Source organism: Pangasianodon hypophthalmus, chromosome 3 (assembly GCF_027358585.1).
Source record: "Pangasianodon hypophthalmus isolate fPanHyp1 chromosome 3, fPanHyp1.pri, whole genome shotgun sequence".
Lineage (NCBI taxonomy): Eukaryota > Metazoa > Chordata > Actinopteri > Siluriformes > Pangasiidae > Pangasianodon > Pangasianodon hypophthalmus.
Genome location: NC_069712.1, coordinates 21,865,464 through 21,884,685, shown reverse-complemented (window position 1 = coordinate 21,884,685; position 19,222 = coordinate 21,865,464). Strand labels below are relative to the sequence as shown.

Genomic DNA, 19,222 nt, shown 5'->3' with positions numbered 1-19,222 from the left:
CTCCTCATTTTTTTTCTGACATTCATATTAAAGGAGAGAAATATACAGACATTAACAACTTTGTGTACCAAATCACACAAAAACACACAAGCATTACTGTTAAACAATCATCAACCTAAAGGGAACTGCAATAATATCAGGGCATGTGGCTTGAATAAACTAAAAACTAACAAAATAACAAAAATGGGAGGCTTTAGATCTCGCTCTTTCAGCCTACTCTAGTTCCAGTGGACGGCTGGCTCCAGCGCTGGGACAGAGGTCAGGGAAAACACTGAGGCATGGGGCAGGCTGGCGGCTGTCGCCCCAATGTGCCTCAGCTGGCAGTACCAGTCCTCGTGCTGCCTGGCAGGCTGGGCTACAGTGGGAGCTGAAGGGCAAGTGAGCTGAGTGCCGGCTGCTGTGTGGGGGGAGAAATCAGCAGAGGGCAGCACTGAGGAAAATTTGGGTATGTGTGGTAGGGAGTGAGAGCACTGGTACTGTCTTGCCATACCACCACGTGCACTGTTTGGGAGAACCCCACGTCCTGGCATCATACCTCCTTGCAGGGATTTCTGAGTGGCCCGCTCCTGTTTCCTTTGCTTGGCACGACGGTTCTGGAACCAAACCTGGAGAGGTGAGGGGAAAAGAAAGGAGGGGTGAGACACTGGGGACCTGAGGCAAACATTTTATAAATATTTGTTTAAGCTGATTAATCACACTGGGAAATCAAAATCAGTCATTTAGAAAATGCAATCAAGAAAAGCAATATAACTTTGTAGACAGCATGGTGTTCATGGGTTAAAGACAATCATATACTGTATAGTGCCAAATATCAAAATATCATTTTTTATATGAATAACTGTTAAAAATTTTGTTAGACTGTATTAACCAAGTTTAAATGATTCTTTGATCAGAAAAGTGGGCTATTTATTGAAAGTAGCAACAAGAGGATTGTGGTAATTGTCATGTTTCAGATGATTATTTTTCATACTCATACATTAAACTCTACTATATGTTATGTTTCATCACACCACAGTGCCACTGAATTTTTAATTCTGATTGGTTAGAAGCACAGCCCTAAGAGGCTGCAAGGCAAACCACAGGTTTATATTAATGCATTCTTTCTAATATGTTATAATTTCTGTAGTAACAGCTTACACAATTTTGATCTTGTAGTTTCCTATTAGGAGATGTTTACTTCGCTTTTTGGAAGGACTCACTAGTGTCAGATTTTTGTAACGTTCAGCGGCAAAGCTGTGACTTTCAGTTTTCAAGCATGGGAAAGTTTTCAGGACGGGACTTTTTTTGGCTTCTCTCTGGTAACATGATAAGCTGAATTTTGTTTTTTAACTTCAAACGAGAGAAAAAGAAGCTGCTGAGGGAACGACTGTTTAAAGCAGCTATAAGTAATAACAGGTGCTAAATTGTTTTTTGGAAGTTCTACAATATGAAATTTAACTACAAAAAGATAAACAATAATTTAATGGGACTTCCACATATGCCCTGATGGAGTAGCAGCAAGAAGAGGGAGCTCTGTTTGATCTCAAAAAATTTATCAATACTTAGATCAGCCTTTATAATTAGTACTTGAACCTGGCCCAATACTTGCAGTTATGTTACCTGACATGAGCAAATAGTCATGCAAAAGAAATATGCTGAAAACTTCACAAAACACACCGAAGGCAAGCAACTGAAAGAAAATGGAGGACACAGCACACAAGGGAGATTCGCCCATCTCGCTCCACACACACAGAGCTGAGCTACAATCTTATAACGAACCCAGGACCAGTGACATTAAGGCCCAAATACACTATCTCCATCAAGAGATTAAGAAAGACATCATCCATCTGGGAGGAAAATGAAGCAGATATCTGTACACTTCACAGTGAGCTGATCTTCAAACACCTTCAAACAAAATCTACCCATCACAAGGTGCAAGCTGAGATTAAGGATATACAGGCAGAAATGGTAAAAAATGATTTAATAAATAAAAATAAACTGTTGGCAAATTGCTGTGGGGTAAGAGTATATAAAACACTTCAGAACATGCTGCTACTGGAAAATAATCAACTTCAGGGTGGGCACATCCCTCTGCTTCATTATTGATTATTTTCCTATAACGGCATGCCCCGTGGTGTGTTATTCCCATGTCAACAAGGATTAGAATGTAGTATTTTACAGGATTATGCTAAAGGGGTCTCACACACCGTGACTGCAGTGGAAATGAATCTGGTTAAACATGAACCCCCTCTAACCTGGATGCGGGCCTCATTGAGTTTAGTTTGCTGAGCCAGCTCCTCTCGGCAGTAGATGTCAGGGTAGTGGTTGTGTCTGAAAGCTAACTCCAGCTGCTCCAGCTGTTCATGGCTGAAGGTGGTTCGATGTCTCCTGCGAGATGGAGACGGGTGGAGTCTAACTCGACCTGCCACATCCCCACTGCTTTCAGGCCCCGTGGACTCCTTCTTTGGAGGACCCTGAACATCTGCATTCAACAAAGTGAAGAAGAAAAATTTGGAAAGTTGAACCTTTGTGACACAGATGTTCCTGAAAGACAAAAAAAATCTGTGTACACATTTCTCTCTGGTTAAAGGTGGAAAAAGATTGATCAACTTTGGAGGAATTTGATTTGCAAAAACACATCTCACAAATGGCAGTTCTCTGAAGGGGAAAGGGTTTAAGAGCATTAAGGTTTCCTAACAAAAGGCCAGGAACCCAATAGGCTGTAGGCTTTGCTGCTTAAACTCAATATCGTGAGAGAGAGAGATACCAGAGGCCAAAGGATTGAGACAAGATTAAGTGAACAAAAGCTAAAAAAAAAAGTGACTAATTTGTCAAATCGCAGGACTTGGATGCAATGGTTTCTGCTCACAATGTCAGTATGGGAGGTAGATACTGGACTTACTACTGGACTTAATCTAATTTAAGTTTAATTATCTTTCTGATTGCTTTGTTTAAAAGTTTTGTCTAACTAATATTAGTGGTTGAATGGATAAATATCATATAAACATATAGCATCATATATTCATATCATTCATATAAATATAAACTGTATATACACCGAAAATGGTAAGATCTCTCATATAAAGACAAATCTTTCATCACATTCATTTATCCATTAGTGTACAATGGTATCATGGAATATATTCATACATACTAAGAGAAACGAAGGTGGGTCAAAGTCATGTGAAGTACACCCAGGGCCAGAAGTGGATTTGAGTTTGAGTTTAAGCCTTAGGAGAAAGTTTGAAAGCACACTTTTAAAATGTTGCATTCAAACACTGTAATAAATAATTCTTACCTGCGCTTGAGCTGACAATGACTTCAGAGTACATGTCGGAGAACTGTGGATGAGGCTTGGCATGTTCCATAGCTGGTCTTCTCTGAGGGTTTCAGGTATGAGGAGAGACACGGTGGGCTTACCTGAGCTTTTACATGACCACCCTCAGTGACATCATTCAGCAATCACACCCCTCATTACCTGCTCTCCTGGTCCAACTAATACCATGCATAATAACGTTTTAACCAAATACTGGAAGAAATATTTGCCTCTTTTACAGATAATGCAATAATTTATTTTTTGTAATAGAACAAATAGTAAAAGAACAATATTTGTCAGATTTATTACTGTGTGTAGGTTGTGCTGAAGTGGCACAAAAAAAAACACACTCTGTAGTCATAACGTGTTATCTACTGATGTTACTGCCAGAAATAAGACATCAAGAGGAACAGGAAATATTAATCAGTTTAAAACACCCACTAACCAAGGGTCCACTAACTAGGGGCTGCAATCAACGTGAGATCATCTGATTTACAAATAAAGTCGTGAGAGAAACTCACCTCCTTTGTTTTACTCATTTTACAATCTTACAAATTAATGTTACAAATATCGCACTAACTATGAAGGCAGAATATGCGCACTACTGTTTTGAAATGTTTCTGGAAATCCCATTCAAACATGCCACATTTAAAAAAAGACTGTACATGCTATTTTAGTCTTTTTCCACTATCCTGACACACTGCATGAACATAGTTCAGCAACAAAAATGGACAAATTTCTCCATCCATCTAACTCCACTAGTTCCTCAACATCATCAAGTGACTCTGACTCAGTGGAACAACAAAAGCCAAGAAAACAAACACATACAATTCTTCTATCTGTACAAGGCATTCCCTTATTAAGTGCAAACTTTTGCATTGTGCCTATTTCACTAAAACTAGATTATCAAAAATACACGATGGTATATCTCCAGTTTGTGATAGATTTTTATCTTAGACTTTATTGGTAAGGAAAGTGAACCTAATAGTTTTACTGCAATTATTGGAGTCTCTCCCTCACTGCACTTCCTCCCTACATATAAAATACATACTATAGCTTTTGTTACCCTTTTGGCTAGATGTTTGATTCTGACTGACTGGAAATCAAATTTATGCAACTTATGCACACTGGATTAAGGACATTATTTTCTTAGTTTGAAAAAAAAAAAGAAAAAAAAAAAAAAGATTGTCTTTAAAGGGTTCTCAAAACAACTTTTCAAAAATATGGAGACCATTTCTTGAATAATTTTAAAAAAAAATCACATTTCCACACATTCCTATCTGAGATCGTCATATTTGGGAGATGTTCTCTGGGACATGGGCAGAGTTATGTTTTAGCGTCTTAAAGTGGCTATTGCTTTTTTTCTATGTAGCATGGTCAGGACTTCATGATATCCATTTGTGGCCAATTCATAATGGGGTCATTTAACCAAAAAAAAAAAAAAAAAGGTTTGGGAACCCCTGAACTAGCCGTATCCTATGCAGAATTCACCAATATACCCCACTGTGTGTGTGTGTTTAAATTATAGATAACCCAATGGTCTGTATTGAGGATAAACATGGTCCACACACATGGAATACACATTATCTAATTGTAGAATAATTTTGCCTCAGATTGAATTTGCAAATTATGAATGTCGTGAGAAGTCTGTGTCCTTTCTCAAAGCTCCATTTCTATGGCAGAAAATTGAATTTAATATATTTATCCCTACTTTGCCTGTGATGAACAGACTATTGACATCACCAGTGTCCTTCTCATATGCACTGTGAAATGGTCCTTTATTCTCAGAGTTGCATGAACTCCATAAATAATCACTGAGATGAATATAAGACTGTTAACTATAGACATTTGTGATGCATGAACAAATTGTTGGCGAGGGACTAAACCAGAATAAAGTGGTGGGTGACTAACACAATGGAGAGGCTCTGTTCACAGTTTAACTGTAAGTGACGCAGCTTGTGTGTCATCTGAGTGGGATGTGAGGAGTACCGTCATGTAGGCCCGTCTGCCTTCCAATCGGCCTCTTCCACACTACTGTTTTACTCACTTATTTACTTATTCACCTTCAGAATATTTCACTCTTCCAGCTGCATGTGCTCTAGTTCATGCTGCATGTGTCTAGTTTTGGTATGCACTGTTTTATATAGTCATCTTATATGTAAGTGCTACAGTGTATGTGTGTTTGTCATATGTTGTTGCCTGTGTTGTATATTCTTGCATTGATTTGCAGTCCAGTTTCATTATAACATGTACATCTGGTGGGTTTCTGATTCAGACCGGCTGGAATGTGAAATTAAGCCCACTTTGCTGCATGATTGAACAGATTTTTTTTGTTCACATGAATTCCTGTGAGCATGTCCTGTGTAAAGCTACATACTTTGTTCTTGTATATTTATCATGTATATAATCCCAGATTATTCCAATGTGTATGGAGAAAGAGGGATGAGTTAAAGAATGGAGGCAGGAAGTCAGAAATGGAACATGATTCCAAACATTTACCAAATGTGTCTATAATATAAGCAGGATTTCAAGATGAATTAGACAAATCGCCCACGGCTTTTAAATAATTCAGTGTGACCAAAATGGAGTGCCCACTGCAAAGACTGTTCCCACGTTGATGATAGGGCCACTGTGTGTGTGTGTTTGTGTGTCAGAAAGAGAGGGAGAGAGCGAGAGAGACTGGGTAGAGTTATCTGAGGTTGCAATTCTCTTCACCAGAGACGGGAATCATGGGGATTGGCTGAACTCTGCAGAGCCCCAGAACACTGTGGCCAGGCTGCCCAAGGAATTCTGGGAATTTCCAATAGTCTAAGAAGTTCTGAGTCAGACCCAAACAGTACTGGGTGGAGGTTCTGCCTGTGAGGGCCAAAATTTAACCACATTCATACTCTCTCTCTCTTTCTCTTTCCTTCTTTCTTTCTCTCTCTCTCTCTCTCTCTCTCTCACACACACACACAGACACACACACTCAGACACACGTGTCACACAGTCAACCATACATTACACTCCTGTGTTCTTTTCTATCACTGCCAACTCAGCACATGTGAAGTTGTACAACATAATGCAGGAGGGAAGGAGGGAGGGAAAGGGAAAGAGAGAGAGAGAGAGAGAGAGAGAGAGAGAGAGAGAGAGAAAGGGAGAAAAAGTGTTTTGAGTTGGGAACTGAGCTGGGAGTGACCTGCCTGGCAGCTTCACAACCCTGATGGAAGGAATGTAACCCAACTCCCCCCCTGCCCCATACTGCACTGGTGACCTGTGTGTGCAGACTTTAAGGAGATAGACAGATACACAAAGTTTTCTTTAAGGATTATGTACTTTCAAAAGGGCATCCTCTTGCTACAGGTTTCAGTGGATAATAAAAAAAGAATACTTTTACATTCACATCCTTGGTATTCATGATGCAAACAGCGTCACCAACCCACAGCTATGGGTAATGTCCCACTAATATCCTTTCTACTAGTACTAATATGAGCCTTATAAAGTATAAAATGATGTATAAGTGAGGAGAAAATCTGTATGTATAAATTAATGAGGATGTGCAGTTGTGTGAAGCATGTGTGTATGTGGGCTGTTACAGTACATGCATGTGTAAATGCATGTGTAAATGCATAACACAGGCGGCGCAGGGGCCCTGCAGGAAAGAAGACACCACCACCGTCTGGACCGCACAAGCATCCAGACAACAGCTCTGCAAATCCACCCTGCCAAGCTCACCTGCCAACAATACACACACGCGCACATGCATGCGCGCACACACACACACACACACACACACACACACACACACACACACAAAGTTTGTCTTACTATCATTGTGAGGACCCTCCACTGACATAATTATTAATGCAGCTAATTATTGCTGTGTCTGCACCTAACCTCAGTAACTAAAAGAAAATTAAATAAATAAATAAAAAAAAAAGCAGATATGCCTATTCTTGTGGAGACATTTGTTCTCCACCAAGATATAAAAACATGCCCACACACACACACATCCCTCAGTGTTTCTCTTAATTGCTATCTTACAGGCTTTACTTTATGATTGAGAATATCTGAGCGATTTTATGTCCCAAATAGAGAGAAGAGACACCACTTTCTTTCGCTTCTCATATTTCAGGCCCTGCTTGCTTTTCAGAAGAGACAAGTTTAAAGGCTTAACACAGCGGAGGTGTCTCACTCTGAATTTTGGTACTTGTACCTGTTACACAGGAGCAGACAGACTAAAGAACATGGGTGTAATGCAGCACAGGAATTCAGTGAATTATTGCATATCTACATCACATGTTAACAGTCTTTCTTACTGGATGTTAGAGCAGAAATCAGCGGTAAGCAGTGGTCTAGATTTGTTTATAAGTTAAGATTTTAGAGGGTATTTGAATGCTGTTGTACTGGATAAGCCCATCTGACCAAAGAACTTGCTGAGATACAACACCCTCAGTATCAGTATCAGCCTAATGTGTGGCTTACAAGCAAAAAAAGAGATAATGGTTACTAGTCCATTATGATTACACAAGACAAATTGCTTATGCACAAACATATAGAGTAGCATGGTGTTACTCATTGTACAGCCCACCAGCCACTAGCGGACCATGACGGATAATGTCAAGCAGCCCAGATAGTCAAATGCCTGATACAAAACAAACAAACAAACAAATAAATAAATAAACTTTATAATAGTAAAATGACCTGTTTCCTTTAAAAACGTTTACCTACATTCTTCTTATAAAATTACCCATTTTCTCTCTGACATGTCATAAACTTTACCACTAGGTGGTGCTGTTTTAATTACAGCTTAGATTTCAGTTGCAGTATGTAAACGGAGATGTCTCACCTGCTCACCTTTCTCAGTGAAAATTCAAATGCATAGTCGAAAAATGGATCTGTTTGTCACCAAAAACAGAAGGTGAGGCAGGCCCAGTCTGTGTCTCTGAAACTGAAAAAAAGACAGACTGCAAGAAAAGTGGACTTTTAGTAATGAATGAATGTAGCTCAAATTATTCTTATTAAAAAAAATGCAATCTCAAAGGTCATTTTACAACTGTAGACATTGAAACTTAGCCTGTCCAGCTTTAAGGAGAACCAGGATTCCTTTGGTGGTGAAATTCAGTGAAAATAATTAATATACAGAATATATGGCCAGCATACTGAATGCACACTGTCAGCTCACTATATTGTGGAGGGCTTTGTTTGAGGTTTGGCATAGCTGACTCAAATTAACACACAGAAATGAGCAGTACTAATAGCTAATAACCGGGGATCTATAAAACGTTTCTCAGTCAGAACTTGGCAATATAACCTATGACTCAGATCATTGTCCACACACACAGGCACATACACAGACAAATACAATTACACTATACTGTCTTACTATTCTTGGGAGGACCTTCCACTGATGTTATTAATAATGTAAACAATTAATGCCATGCCTACAACTAAATATAACCCTAACCTCAACATTTTGGCTCTTTTAGTTTTTGTTTAGTTTTAGGCCGTTTCCCTCCTGGGGACCAGCCAAATATCACCACAAGGCCGCAACTGTCAGACATTTGGTCCTCTCACCAACCCCCCACCCCGCACACACACACACACACACACACACACACACACACACACACGCACACACATACAAAAATAAACATTTGTCCTTTTAGCACCAGATCTGCCATACTTGCCATAGAGGCATGCTCTATATTTCACAACCAGTGATCTTTTTCCACCATTAATATGATATAGCAACTAACAAAACTGAAGTGAAAAAACAAATGGATAGGTTTAGAAAGAGAGGAAAAAAAGAAGCCCTTTCACATGAAGAAACATCCAAGCCCACCTAAATCAATCCAAACCATGTGGCAAAATGTGTCATGCTCTGATGAGTCCAAGGTAGAATCTTTTGGGCATAATTCTAAAAGATATGTTTGGCACAAAAACAGGACAGCTGATCACCCAAAGAATACCATAAGCACGGTGAAGCATCATGCTATGGGGCTGATTCTCTTCTGCTTCATCTCCAAATAACAATATATTTTAGCACAAAACCTGCAGGCCTCTATTAGACAGCTGGAGATGAAGAAAAAAATTTCACCTTCCAGCGAAATGACCCAAAGCACAAATCCAACTCAACAAAAGAATGGCTTCAGAAAAAGAAAATCAACATTTTGGAATGGCCCTGTCAGAGCCCAGATCTAAATCCTATAAAAACCTGTGGAATGATTTAAAGAGGGCTTTGCACATGAGATTCCCTTAGAATTTGATATATTTCTGCATTGAAGAAAGGAATAAAATTGCCAAATCAACATAAGTTAAGTTGGTAGACTCGTACCCAAAAAGACTGAGACTATAAAACTACAAGCAAAATTACAAGCAAAATATGCTTTTTTGCTTTTTTCTCCCTAAAATGTTTTTATTTGTTTTTTAATTCTTTGAATTTTGTTGGATGCTATAATCACATCAAAGGTGAAAAAAGTGCGACATGATTTATCTTAGTTTCATTTTTTACATTACAAAAACCTGCAATTTTAACAGGGGTGTGCAGACTTTTCATATCCACTGTATATTACCTTTTTCACTTTGTTGAATCCCCTTAAATGTAACATCAGTCCAAAGCTTAACCTTCTGCTTAACATCAAAATGTATTTTGACATACAATAATAAGCACCCCAAAGTAAATGTACCAAGATTTTCTATTTTAAAAATACAGAAAGTGCGTCAAATATACAGCAGTCATTCAATAAAATAATCATATAGAAATTAAAATGCATAATTGATCACTGACAGTCAGTTCCTTACTTTTCCTTACTTACAATTTTGGTATATAATGGTATAAGCTAATATTTGTCTATTGTGTATGTTATTCCTAGCAAATTACTTTGTTTTCTTGTGTGTTCATTATGATGTTTTTTAACAATAAAATTTGTATCTTGTTTTAAAGGATGTGTAACAAGGTATAAATATTTACCATCAAGGGTATATCATTATACCTTACTTAATTTTGAGAACCAAAATAGGTACAAATATCAACATATGGAATGCTTTATTTCTGATGTTAACTCCTCAAGCTTATGAATCTAGAAATGAATCCTTGCAGCCGGATTATTTGAGGTTTTTTACTATTCGTAACGTTATGCCCTGGTTCACAAACATCTGTGACAGGCGGTTACAACAAACATACTTTTTGAGGTTGAATTATTTCAGTTAAAATGTACATGTTTTCATTGTATCACATAAAATACTGTGTTCAACTGTGGCTTAGTCAGCCCACTGGTTTTCAAAGTGGTTATAAAATGCTTTGCATATGAGCATAATAAGGCCTTCTGTTTGATGTACCAAATGACTAGCAGAAAGAAAATCAGACATGTGACGGCTGACTGGGGCAAAAACCACTATTTTAATTTGTTTTCTCCCATTTTGGTCATTTGACAAGTCCCACCCACTAGCTAACTGTACCCTATCACATGAAGCCAGTCATCGCATCCTTTTGAACTGCTACTCATGCTACGTCAGGGGCAGATGAAAACAGGGAAGAAAGTAACATCATCCCTCCACATCCCATCCCACAGAGCAGGGCCAGTTTTGCTCCTTTGGACTCCCAATCACAGATGGCTAAGGCACTGTTGGAATTGGAACTCTTTATGATAGGGTGAATGTTTTTCTGTTGTGCCACTCAGGAGCCCCCAAACCTCTTTTCTGAACATAAGTGTCCTGCTTCACACAGCATGAATGAATCGCTTGTATTGAATCCATAGCCTTAGGAGTCTAGTAGATGAAGTGAGTCGTGGCTGTAACTGGGAAAGCTGTTGTAATTCTCCTCAATATATACAATTTCCTGTATTTTAGAAAACCTGACCCTGGAGTTCAAAAAAAGTTCAAGTGGCTATATTGTCATTTCAACCATATACAGCTGGTGGTACACAGTGAAACGAAACAACAATAAGACTATAAAGACATACACAGGACTACATAAAGTGCACGTGTGCCAAAGTGCAAGACAGTACAACACTTACTAAACAGGACAATATGCACAGTGTAGGGCAGTGCAGCACCGACATGTACACAGTTCTTGTGTGGAATAAGGTGCAAAGGGATATCACAAAATAATAATAAGTGAAGTGAGGCCAAGTATGGTGACCTATACTTGGAATACTTGCATTTAACCCATCCAAGTGCACACACACAGTAGTGAACACACACATCGTAAACACACATCCAGAGCAGTGGGCAGCCTTTTTAACTGCGGTGCCCAGGGAGCGTTTGGGGGTTCAGTGTCTTGCTCAAGGGTCTCACCTCAGTCGTGGTATTGAGGGTGGAGGGGAGTGCTGGTCATTCACTCCCCCCACCTACAATCCCTGCCGGACCTGAGACGCAAACCCACGACCTTCGGGTTATAAGTCCGAATCTCTAACCATTAGGGCATAACTGCCCCTTGTAATAAACGTGTATGAGGCAATATAATCAAAACGTGTACGAAACTAAGTAAAATGGAGTAAAATAAAGGGGGCATATGCTGTTGTCTGACATCCAGATTGTTTCAGATGACCACCTTATAAATTGATGGCACATGGTTAAAAAAAAAAAAAAGTTCTGATATAAGGAACTATATTTAACTGCTTGGCATACCCTTTTATTCAAAACTACTTCCAATAGAAAAAGAACAGACTCCAAGCATATATTGATAAACCTTATTCAGGGGCTCAATATCAACTCTCTGCACAACCTGAACCACAAAGCTACCACAGACCATATAATTAAAAAAAAAAAAAAGAAATTCTACAATTGATAGCAGAACATAGCATCAACCCACTATATTTACACAAATTATTCCAACATCTGTTTGATGTCAGAGTTGAGGATACTGCACTTCTTTTAGAACATGTACAGACATTTCTAAATAAACCCAAATCTCCTCAGATATTTTCCTTTCTCTGTTCTCCTAAATCCCTGGTGAACTTTGACCTCTGTGGATGTATGCCAGGCCACAAAAAGAACCTCTGCCCTAAAGAGGCCATGATGTTGCTTTAAAATGAAAACATGCAGCACTGTAAAAGAAAGCTGAGGGGAAAAAAGGAAAACATAAGATTGTGGAATAATTATATAAAAGAGGGAGTAAATCAGGAAATAGCTCTTGGTTTGGGAAACATGGCAAGAGGGAGCCTTGCCACAGTTTAAATAAAAACAGGGTTTGAGAAAAGAGGAGAGGAGGCAGGGGGAGAGGAGGAGAGGGAAAGGGGTTAGAGAAAGTTACCAGTGGTGAGAAATAGAAGTGATCTGAATTTTATTTGCACATGCCACTATGATTTTTGTTCTTTCAAATCTTTTTATTTTACCTTTACTCTGAGTCACACACACTCTTTCTGTCCCTCTGCCCCCCCCCCCCTCTCTCTCTCTCTCGTGCCTGGAGCTCTTTCCTCACATTTTTAACGGGTGTCTTCCCAATCAGGCTTTTACTGCAGGAAATTTCAGAACACCGCATTGCGTGAGGCGACGGAGTGCTCCATTCTTAGCTCAGCTCTGCGCAGCGCCAGGCAGCATGGAGCTTGCCAAAGAACGAGGAGGGGGCAGTGACTTGGGTTCAGTGCCAACATTACAGCTTGGCAAAGTTCTCCTTTTCCCTTTTTTAACAATAGAAAAGGCGAAGAAGCCACTCAGAAAAAGAAGAAGAAAATACAGACAGTATTTCAGTCAGCGGTTTTCTTGCTTGAGAATATAATTAGATCTTCAATTTTGAATATGTGTCTCTCTTGTTCCTTATACTGACGTGAGAAAAGCAGCTGCTGTCTTACTCTGCTTACTCATTTTTTCCTTCCCTTGCCCTTGCTTTCTTTGGTTTGCTTGGTCAGATATCTAGCTCTTGGGGCCCTTCTCTCTGTATCCCCCATTCTGCTTTTTTGTTTTTCTACCTCAGGGTTGTGATAGGCCAGCGGTTAAATGGCAATAATATTTGCTGTACTTTGCCGCCTTCCTGGTCCTATTCTCCTCTAACAACAAGCCTTATTTTTAGCCCAGAGTCAGGGTTTGGTCATTTCCTGCTGCTGGTGCAATGCAGAACTTTATGGAGCTGGGCCGTGGTGGAGGCAATCCCAGTCCCCAGTGTGGGCAGAAGGCGTCCTTGAGATCACGTGCTGATCAGAGAACAGTTTTGAAGTTTCTTAAATAATGGTTAAAGCTAGGGTTGCTTCTATGATTAGTACAAGAAGGCAGCTTCTGTGCCGAGCCTCAGTCAGACAGTAGGTCCTGAGCAGACATATCAGTAATTAGGACCCAGAGGTAAACACAGAAATGGATGTGTGCTCGCACTCTCACTTACTCCAAGAGATAAAAAAAGGATACTCTGACCTTAAGAAAGGGCCAAGATCCACTTGATTTAACACACTTTACAGAGTGTCTCACTTACAATCACTTTCCATAAGCGCTTTAATCTCATCAAGGTCGCAGTGGATCCAGGAACACTAGATGTGAGGCAGACTGTACTCTGGATGGGACACCAGTCCATTACAGTATAGTGTGTCTATAATCTGAATTCAAATTAATTTGAAGGAAGTGACATCTGTCAAAAAGGTCCGAAATTCATTTGGACCTAGAAACATGTCCATTTCACACGCTTCATAAATTCACTGAAAATGTTGGTTTAGAGTCCTCATTCTGTCCCATGAGCTAAAATCCTGGCAAGAGCTACCCAGACATCTGTGTGAGTCTGAGAGTCCAATGAATCCCCTCTGGAGGTGAAAGATGGTTTGGTCCTGGACCCCCTTCAGCGTTCTGGGAGATTTAAGACAGGGATGAAAGGAGCCAGCACCACTCAGCAGTCACTGTTTTTTGATTCATCCTTCTGGGAAAGAGCACAGCACAAGAAGAAAAAAAAAATACAAAATTCCTGTGCTCTCAGAGTTGCAATCAGAGTTGCAATCAAAGTGCATGATTGCTCTTATGCTCAAACTTCATTCTATAGACTGTCTCTATGTTTTACAACAACTATATCTTATTATACAGACAGCTGCAGAATTACTGGCACCCTTAGTTAAGATGTGTAACAACTATGAAAAAACATCTTTGTGGCCAATTAGCTTAATCTCACACTAAAAATATGAGAGAAAGATAACCTTTAGTTATTTAAAAGTAGATGTACTCTAAGAAGATAGAAGAAATATTTACCAAAACTATATTTTTAATAGTCATATCAAAATTATATGATGAATAAAACATATCCCGTTGATATTTTACTTTTTTTTTTTTTTTTTAAGTTAACTTAAGTGTTTAGGAACTCTTATGGAGTCGTCCGTAACTTCCTCTTTCACTGGGGACACAAAGATGGAATTCCCTTAGTCAGTCATTAAAATGAGGATGATTAGAGAATACAAAAAGGAAATGAGAAAAAAATTTTGTTGATCTTCATAAAGGCTCTAGGTCTAAAAAAAAATAGCTACACAATAGGTCTAAAAAAATAGCTACACTCCTGAAAATGCCCATATTCACTTTTAGGGCAATAATTAAGACGTTTCAAAAGATAGAAAGTTGTAAGGAACCTGTCTGGAAGAGGACAAGTGTATTTTCCCCCATACACACTGAAGAGGATATTTAGTGAGGCAAACATTTTTCCAAGGATCATGGTTGGAGATTTTCAGAAGAAGGTAGCATTTTAGAGTCAACAAGTCTCCAAATGTACAATCATTTGCCAACTCCACACCAACAAAATATTTGGAAGGCATGCCAAAAGAAAGACCTTTCTTTCATCTAACCACAAACATGTGCTGGAGTTCGCATGACGCTACTGGAATGACACGAGCCAGGATATATGGTAAGATGACATAAAAATAGAGCTTTTTGGCAACAAACCCTCAAGGTGGAGTGGCTTTTTGGCAACAAACCCACACGTACCACCTACCTAAACATTGTTGCTGACCAAGTACACCCCTTCATGGCAACGGTATTCCCTAATGGCAGTGGCCTCTTTCAGCAGGATAATGCGCCCTGTCACACTGCAAAAATTGCTCAGGAATGGTTTGAGGAACATGACAAAGAGTTTGAAGTGTTGACTTGGCCTGATCAAGCATCTGTGGGATGTGCTGGACAAACAAGTCCGATCCATGGAGGCCCCACCTTGCAACTTGCAGGACTTAGAGGATCTGCTGTAAACGTCTTGGTGCCAGATGCCACAGCACACCTTTAGTGGACTTGTGGAGTCCATGCCTTGACGGGTCAGAGCTGTTTTGGTGGCACAATGGGGGCCTACACAAAGATGGGCAGGTGGTTTTAATGTTATGGCTGATACACTATAGCAGTGAATACTGCTCTTATAGAACTCACTCGCTCACTTACAGTAACCACATTATCCTGGTCAGGGTTGCAGTGGGTCTGGAGCCTATCCCGAGAACACTGGGCGTGAGGCAGGAATACACCCTGGATAGGAGGCAAGTCCATCACAGGGCACCATGCATACACACACACACACACACACACACACATATTCACACCGAAGGGGAAATTTATCTTAAACTCTGACAGTACCGTGAGCTCAGAATCAAACTCCTAATCAAAAATAAAAGGTAGGCGTGAAAGTGGAGATGTGGAAAAATGGTCTTCTTTGCATACTGATACTAGTGGGTTACTGGGAATTTTGACCATGTACAGTGGATATAAAAAGTCTACACACTGTTATAATGGCAAGTTTCTGTGATGAAAAAAATTAAACCAAGATAGTGTTATAACTTTTCCCACACTCAATGTGAAATTACAATGTATTACAAAATTTAGTGAAAAACAATCAGAAACCTTTCAGGGAAAAATAGGAAAAATAAAGTTACAATAACCTTGTTGCATAAGTGTGCACACCCTTTTATAATTGTGTGTGGTTGTGTTCAGAATTAACCAATCACATTCAATCTCATGTTCAAAAGTAATTATCATACAGCTGTCATCAATGAAATTATTCTGATTAACCCAGATAAAGACCAGCTGTTTCTGTAGGATTTTCTTGACATCTTGGTTTCATCTGACTGCTGAAGCCATGGACTGGAAAAGCTGACAAAGCCTGTATAGGGTCTCACTGTCAAAAGGAATCAATCAGGAAAGGGGCATAAAAGAATTTCCAAAACATTAGATGTACCATGGAACAATGTAAAGGCCATCATCAAAAAGTGGAGAAATTGCAGCACCACAGTGACATTACCAAGAACAGGATGTCCTCCAAAATTTACAAAAGGACAAGACAAAAAAAACTTACCTGGGAGGCTGTCGAGAGACCAACAGCAACATTAAAGTAGCTGCAGGAATATCTGACAAGTACTGATTACTCTCTGCATGTGACAACAATCTCTCGATTACTTCACATATCTGGGCTGTGGGGCAGGGTGGCTAGACAGAAGCCTTTTCTCACAAAAAAAAATCCAAGCAGACATAAATCAACCCAAGCCATGTGGCAAAATGTGTCTGATGAGACCAATTCCAATAGGTATCATAATTCCATGATTCCAAAAGGTATATTTGGCACAAAAAAAAGCATATCAACAAAAGAACACCATACCCACGGTGAAGCATGGTGATGGCAGCATCATGCTTTAGGGCTGCTGTTTTTCAGCCAGAACTGCGGGGGGTTATCAAAGTGGAGGGAATCATGAATAGCTACAAATATCATTCGATTTTAGTGCAAAACATTCAAGTGTCTGCAAGTAAGCTGAAAATGAAAATGAATTTCACATTTCAGTACAACAGTGACCCAAAGCATACATCCAAATCAACAAAGGAATGGCTTAACCAAAAGAAGAGCAATGTTTTTTAAATGACTTAGCCAGAGCGCAGACCTGAATCCAACTAAATATCTATGTGATGACCTGAAGCGGGCTGTGCACAGGAGATGCCCTTACAATCTAACAGATCTAGAATGTTTTTGCAAGAAAGAGTGGGAAAATATTGCCAAGTCAAGATGCGCCATGCCGACAGACTCTTAGCCAAAAAGACTGAGTGGTGTAATAAAATCAAAAGGTGCTTCAAAACAAAGTATTAGTTTAGGGATGTGCACACTTGGGTTACTGTAAGTTTTTTATTTTTCTTTTTTCCCTAAAAAATTTTTTGATTGTTTTTCACTTTAGTTGTACACTTTGCAACTGCACATTAAAAGTGAGAAATGATCTGACAAGATTTATCTTAGTGTCTTCCTAGTATCTGAGTACTTCACAAAAACCTGCCATTTTAACAGGGGTGTGTAGATTTTTTATATCCATTGTATTCAGTTTTTGTAAGAAGAAAATTAAGGCCTTAAGACTTTGCCTTGGCTTGCCTCATAAGCATTTTTAAGTGCATCCAGTGAGAGATTTACAAGACGGTTACATCCTGTTAATGAAAGCAGTAAAATGTCCCAATGTGTATTTAATGAATCATACATTTTAAACTATGGCCAACACTCTTAATATTCAACTTCGGAAGATTTCCAAGATGCACATGCACAAAATTAATTGGTGCAGAATAGCAATGGCGTGCTCCACCCTTGGACTTATACAACAGATTGATCACTCAACACACAAATCCTGGCTAGAGGTAACACCTTACCAGCACAATGTGCATAATATGAGTGCTAAATAGATTTTGCGATGGATCCTTCAGCCCAACAAGGCTTGTTTCCTAGCCCTACACATTTCAATAACTGAGTCCAAAAACCAAACAGAGGCGATTAAAGTTGACCCAAATCCCATTACAGGGGTAACAGAGTTCCCCAGTTGCTCCAACATAGTGAACTCATGTCTGTCTATGCTTTTGTCCACAGATGTCACAGAACCTCACAAACTGGTCTAAACACAACTCAATTACAGAGCCTGCAGAGCTTGAAGAAGTCGTTATTGGGGAAGAGAGCTGAAATTAAATACCGGGCTGTCAGGTCCCTGAGGGAGGGAGAGAGGAAGTGAAGGAGAGAGGGAGAGGCTGAAGGGGAAGGATTTTGTCAGGACTTCATAAACATGTATATAGAGTGGAAACTCAGTGCCAGCATTCAGACTGAGGAAAACTTTCCAGAGCCGGCTGGAGGCAGGAGGTGAGAGAGAACAGAGCTTGCAGGCTCAGAGTTTACAGGAAGGCCAGCCAAACAGCAATGATCCAGTACATGGAGAAGGCTAGAGAAAAGCAGAAAGGATAAAACAAAAAAGAGTGAGGGCATTTTGACCATTGAAATAAGCCACCTATTAACCAAATTATGTAAAATTAATATCAAATGTCTGTGCTTATATTCTCCCTGTGTCCAATTGGCTCTTCCTTTTCCTCTGGGCCCTCTGGTTTCCTCCTACCTCCCAAAAACACGCATGTAGGTGGACTGGCTGTGCTAGATTGCCCATAGATGTGTACAAGTACGTAACAAGGGTGTATTCCTGCCTCAGGCCCAGTGTTTCTGGGACTGGCTCTGGGCCCACCACAACCATGACCAGGATAACTGGAGAATGAATACTTGTGCTTGAATTCAAGAAGAGTTAGAATAGTTTGATAGATAGATGTGTTTTCACACACAGAATAGCTTCAAAAGTTTCTGATGAGAAATTCGTTAGATAATATATTCAAATTTAATATAATTAATCAATGTTAATCAATATTACACTGTATCTTTATGCAAATATCAGTTTGTATAATCCTCACATTAATATTTCATGCCAAGGAGGTGTCAAGTAAGCAAATCTGGTAATACTGCCTCTATCTTTGTCTCTTCATATGTCATGCTAATCCACTCTTCCTGTAGTGAGGGAGTAAGGCACATTTCTGCAGATGATGGCATGATGGCATGATGGCTGTTTCTCTTGGTCCCAGCAGGCAATCTGGCGCACTGGAATTTGATTTAGGCCCTGGCTCCTCCTCCCCCCAGCCTCTGCCTGCAGTCATCTACAGTGGGTGTAAAGTACTGTCTGGGGGATATATTTCTGGTATGAAATATAGATGGGAGTCAGTGTGTGTGTACGAGTGCAT

General features: G+C 39.6%; 1 protein-coding gene across 1 annotated transcript; it reads right to left on the bottom strand.

Moving 5' to 3' along the window:
- Window positions 1-137: 137 nt before the first annotated feature.
- Window positions 138-12,652, bottom strand: prop1 (PROP paired-like homeobox 1). Its single transcript, XM_026934272.3, has 2 exons — window positions 2,235-12,652; window positions 138-605 (listed from the first exon to the last, which is right to left on the bottom strand). The coding sequence occupies exons 1-2, from the start codon at window positions 2,661-2,663 to the stop codon at window positions 219-221; spliced, it is 816 nt and encodes a 271-aa protein (XP_026790073.1). The 5' UTR covers window positions 2,664-12,652; the 3' UTR covers window positions 138-218.
- Window positions 12,653-19,222: the final 6,570 nt, after the last annotated feature.

Bases quoted from the DNA above. Each gene is read 5' to 3' on its own strand.
- prop1 (XM_026934272.3), bottom strand. From the start codon at position 2,663: ATGCTCTTAAACCCTTTCCCCTTCAGAGAACTGCCATTTGTGAGATGT. The intron at 606-2,234 runs GTTAGAGGGGGT...TCACCTCTCCAG, and splicing joins TCAATGAGGCCCGCATCCAG to GTTTGGTTCCAGAACCGTCG.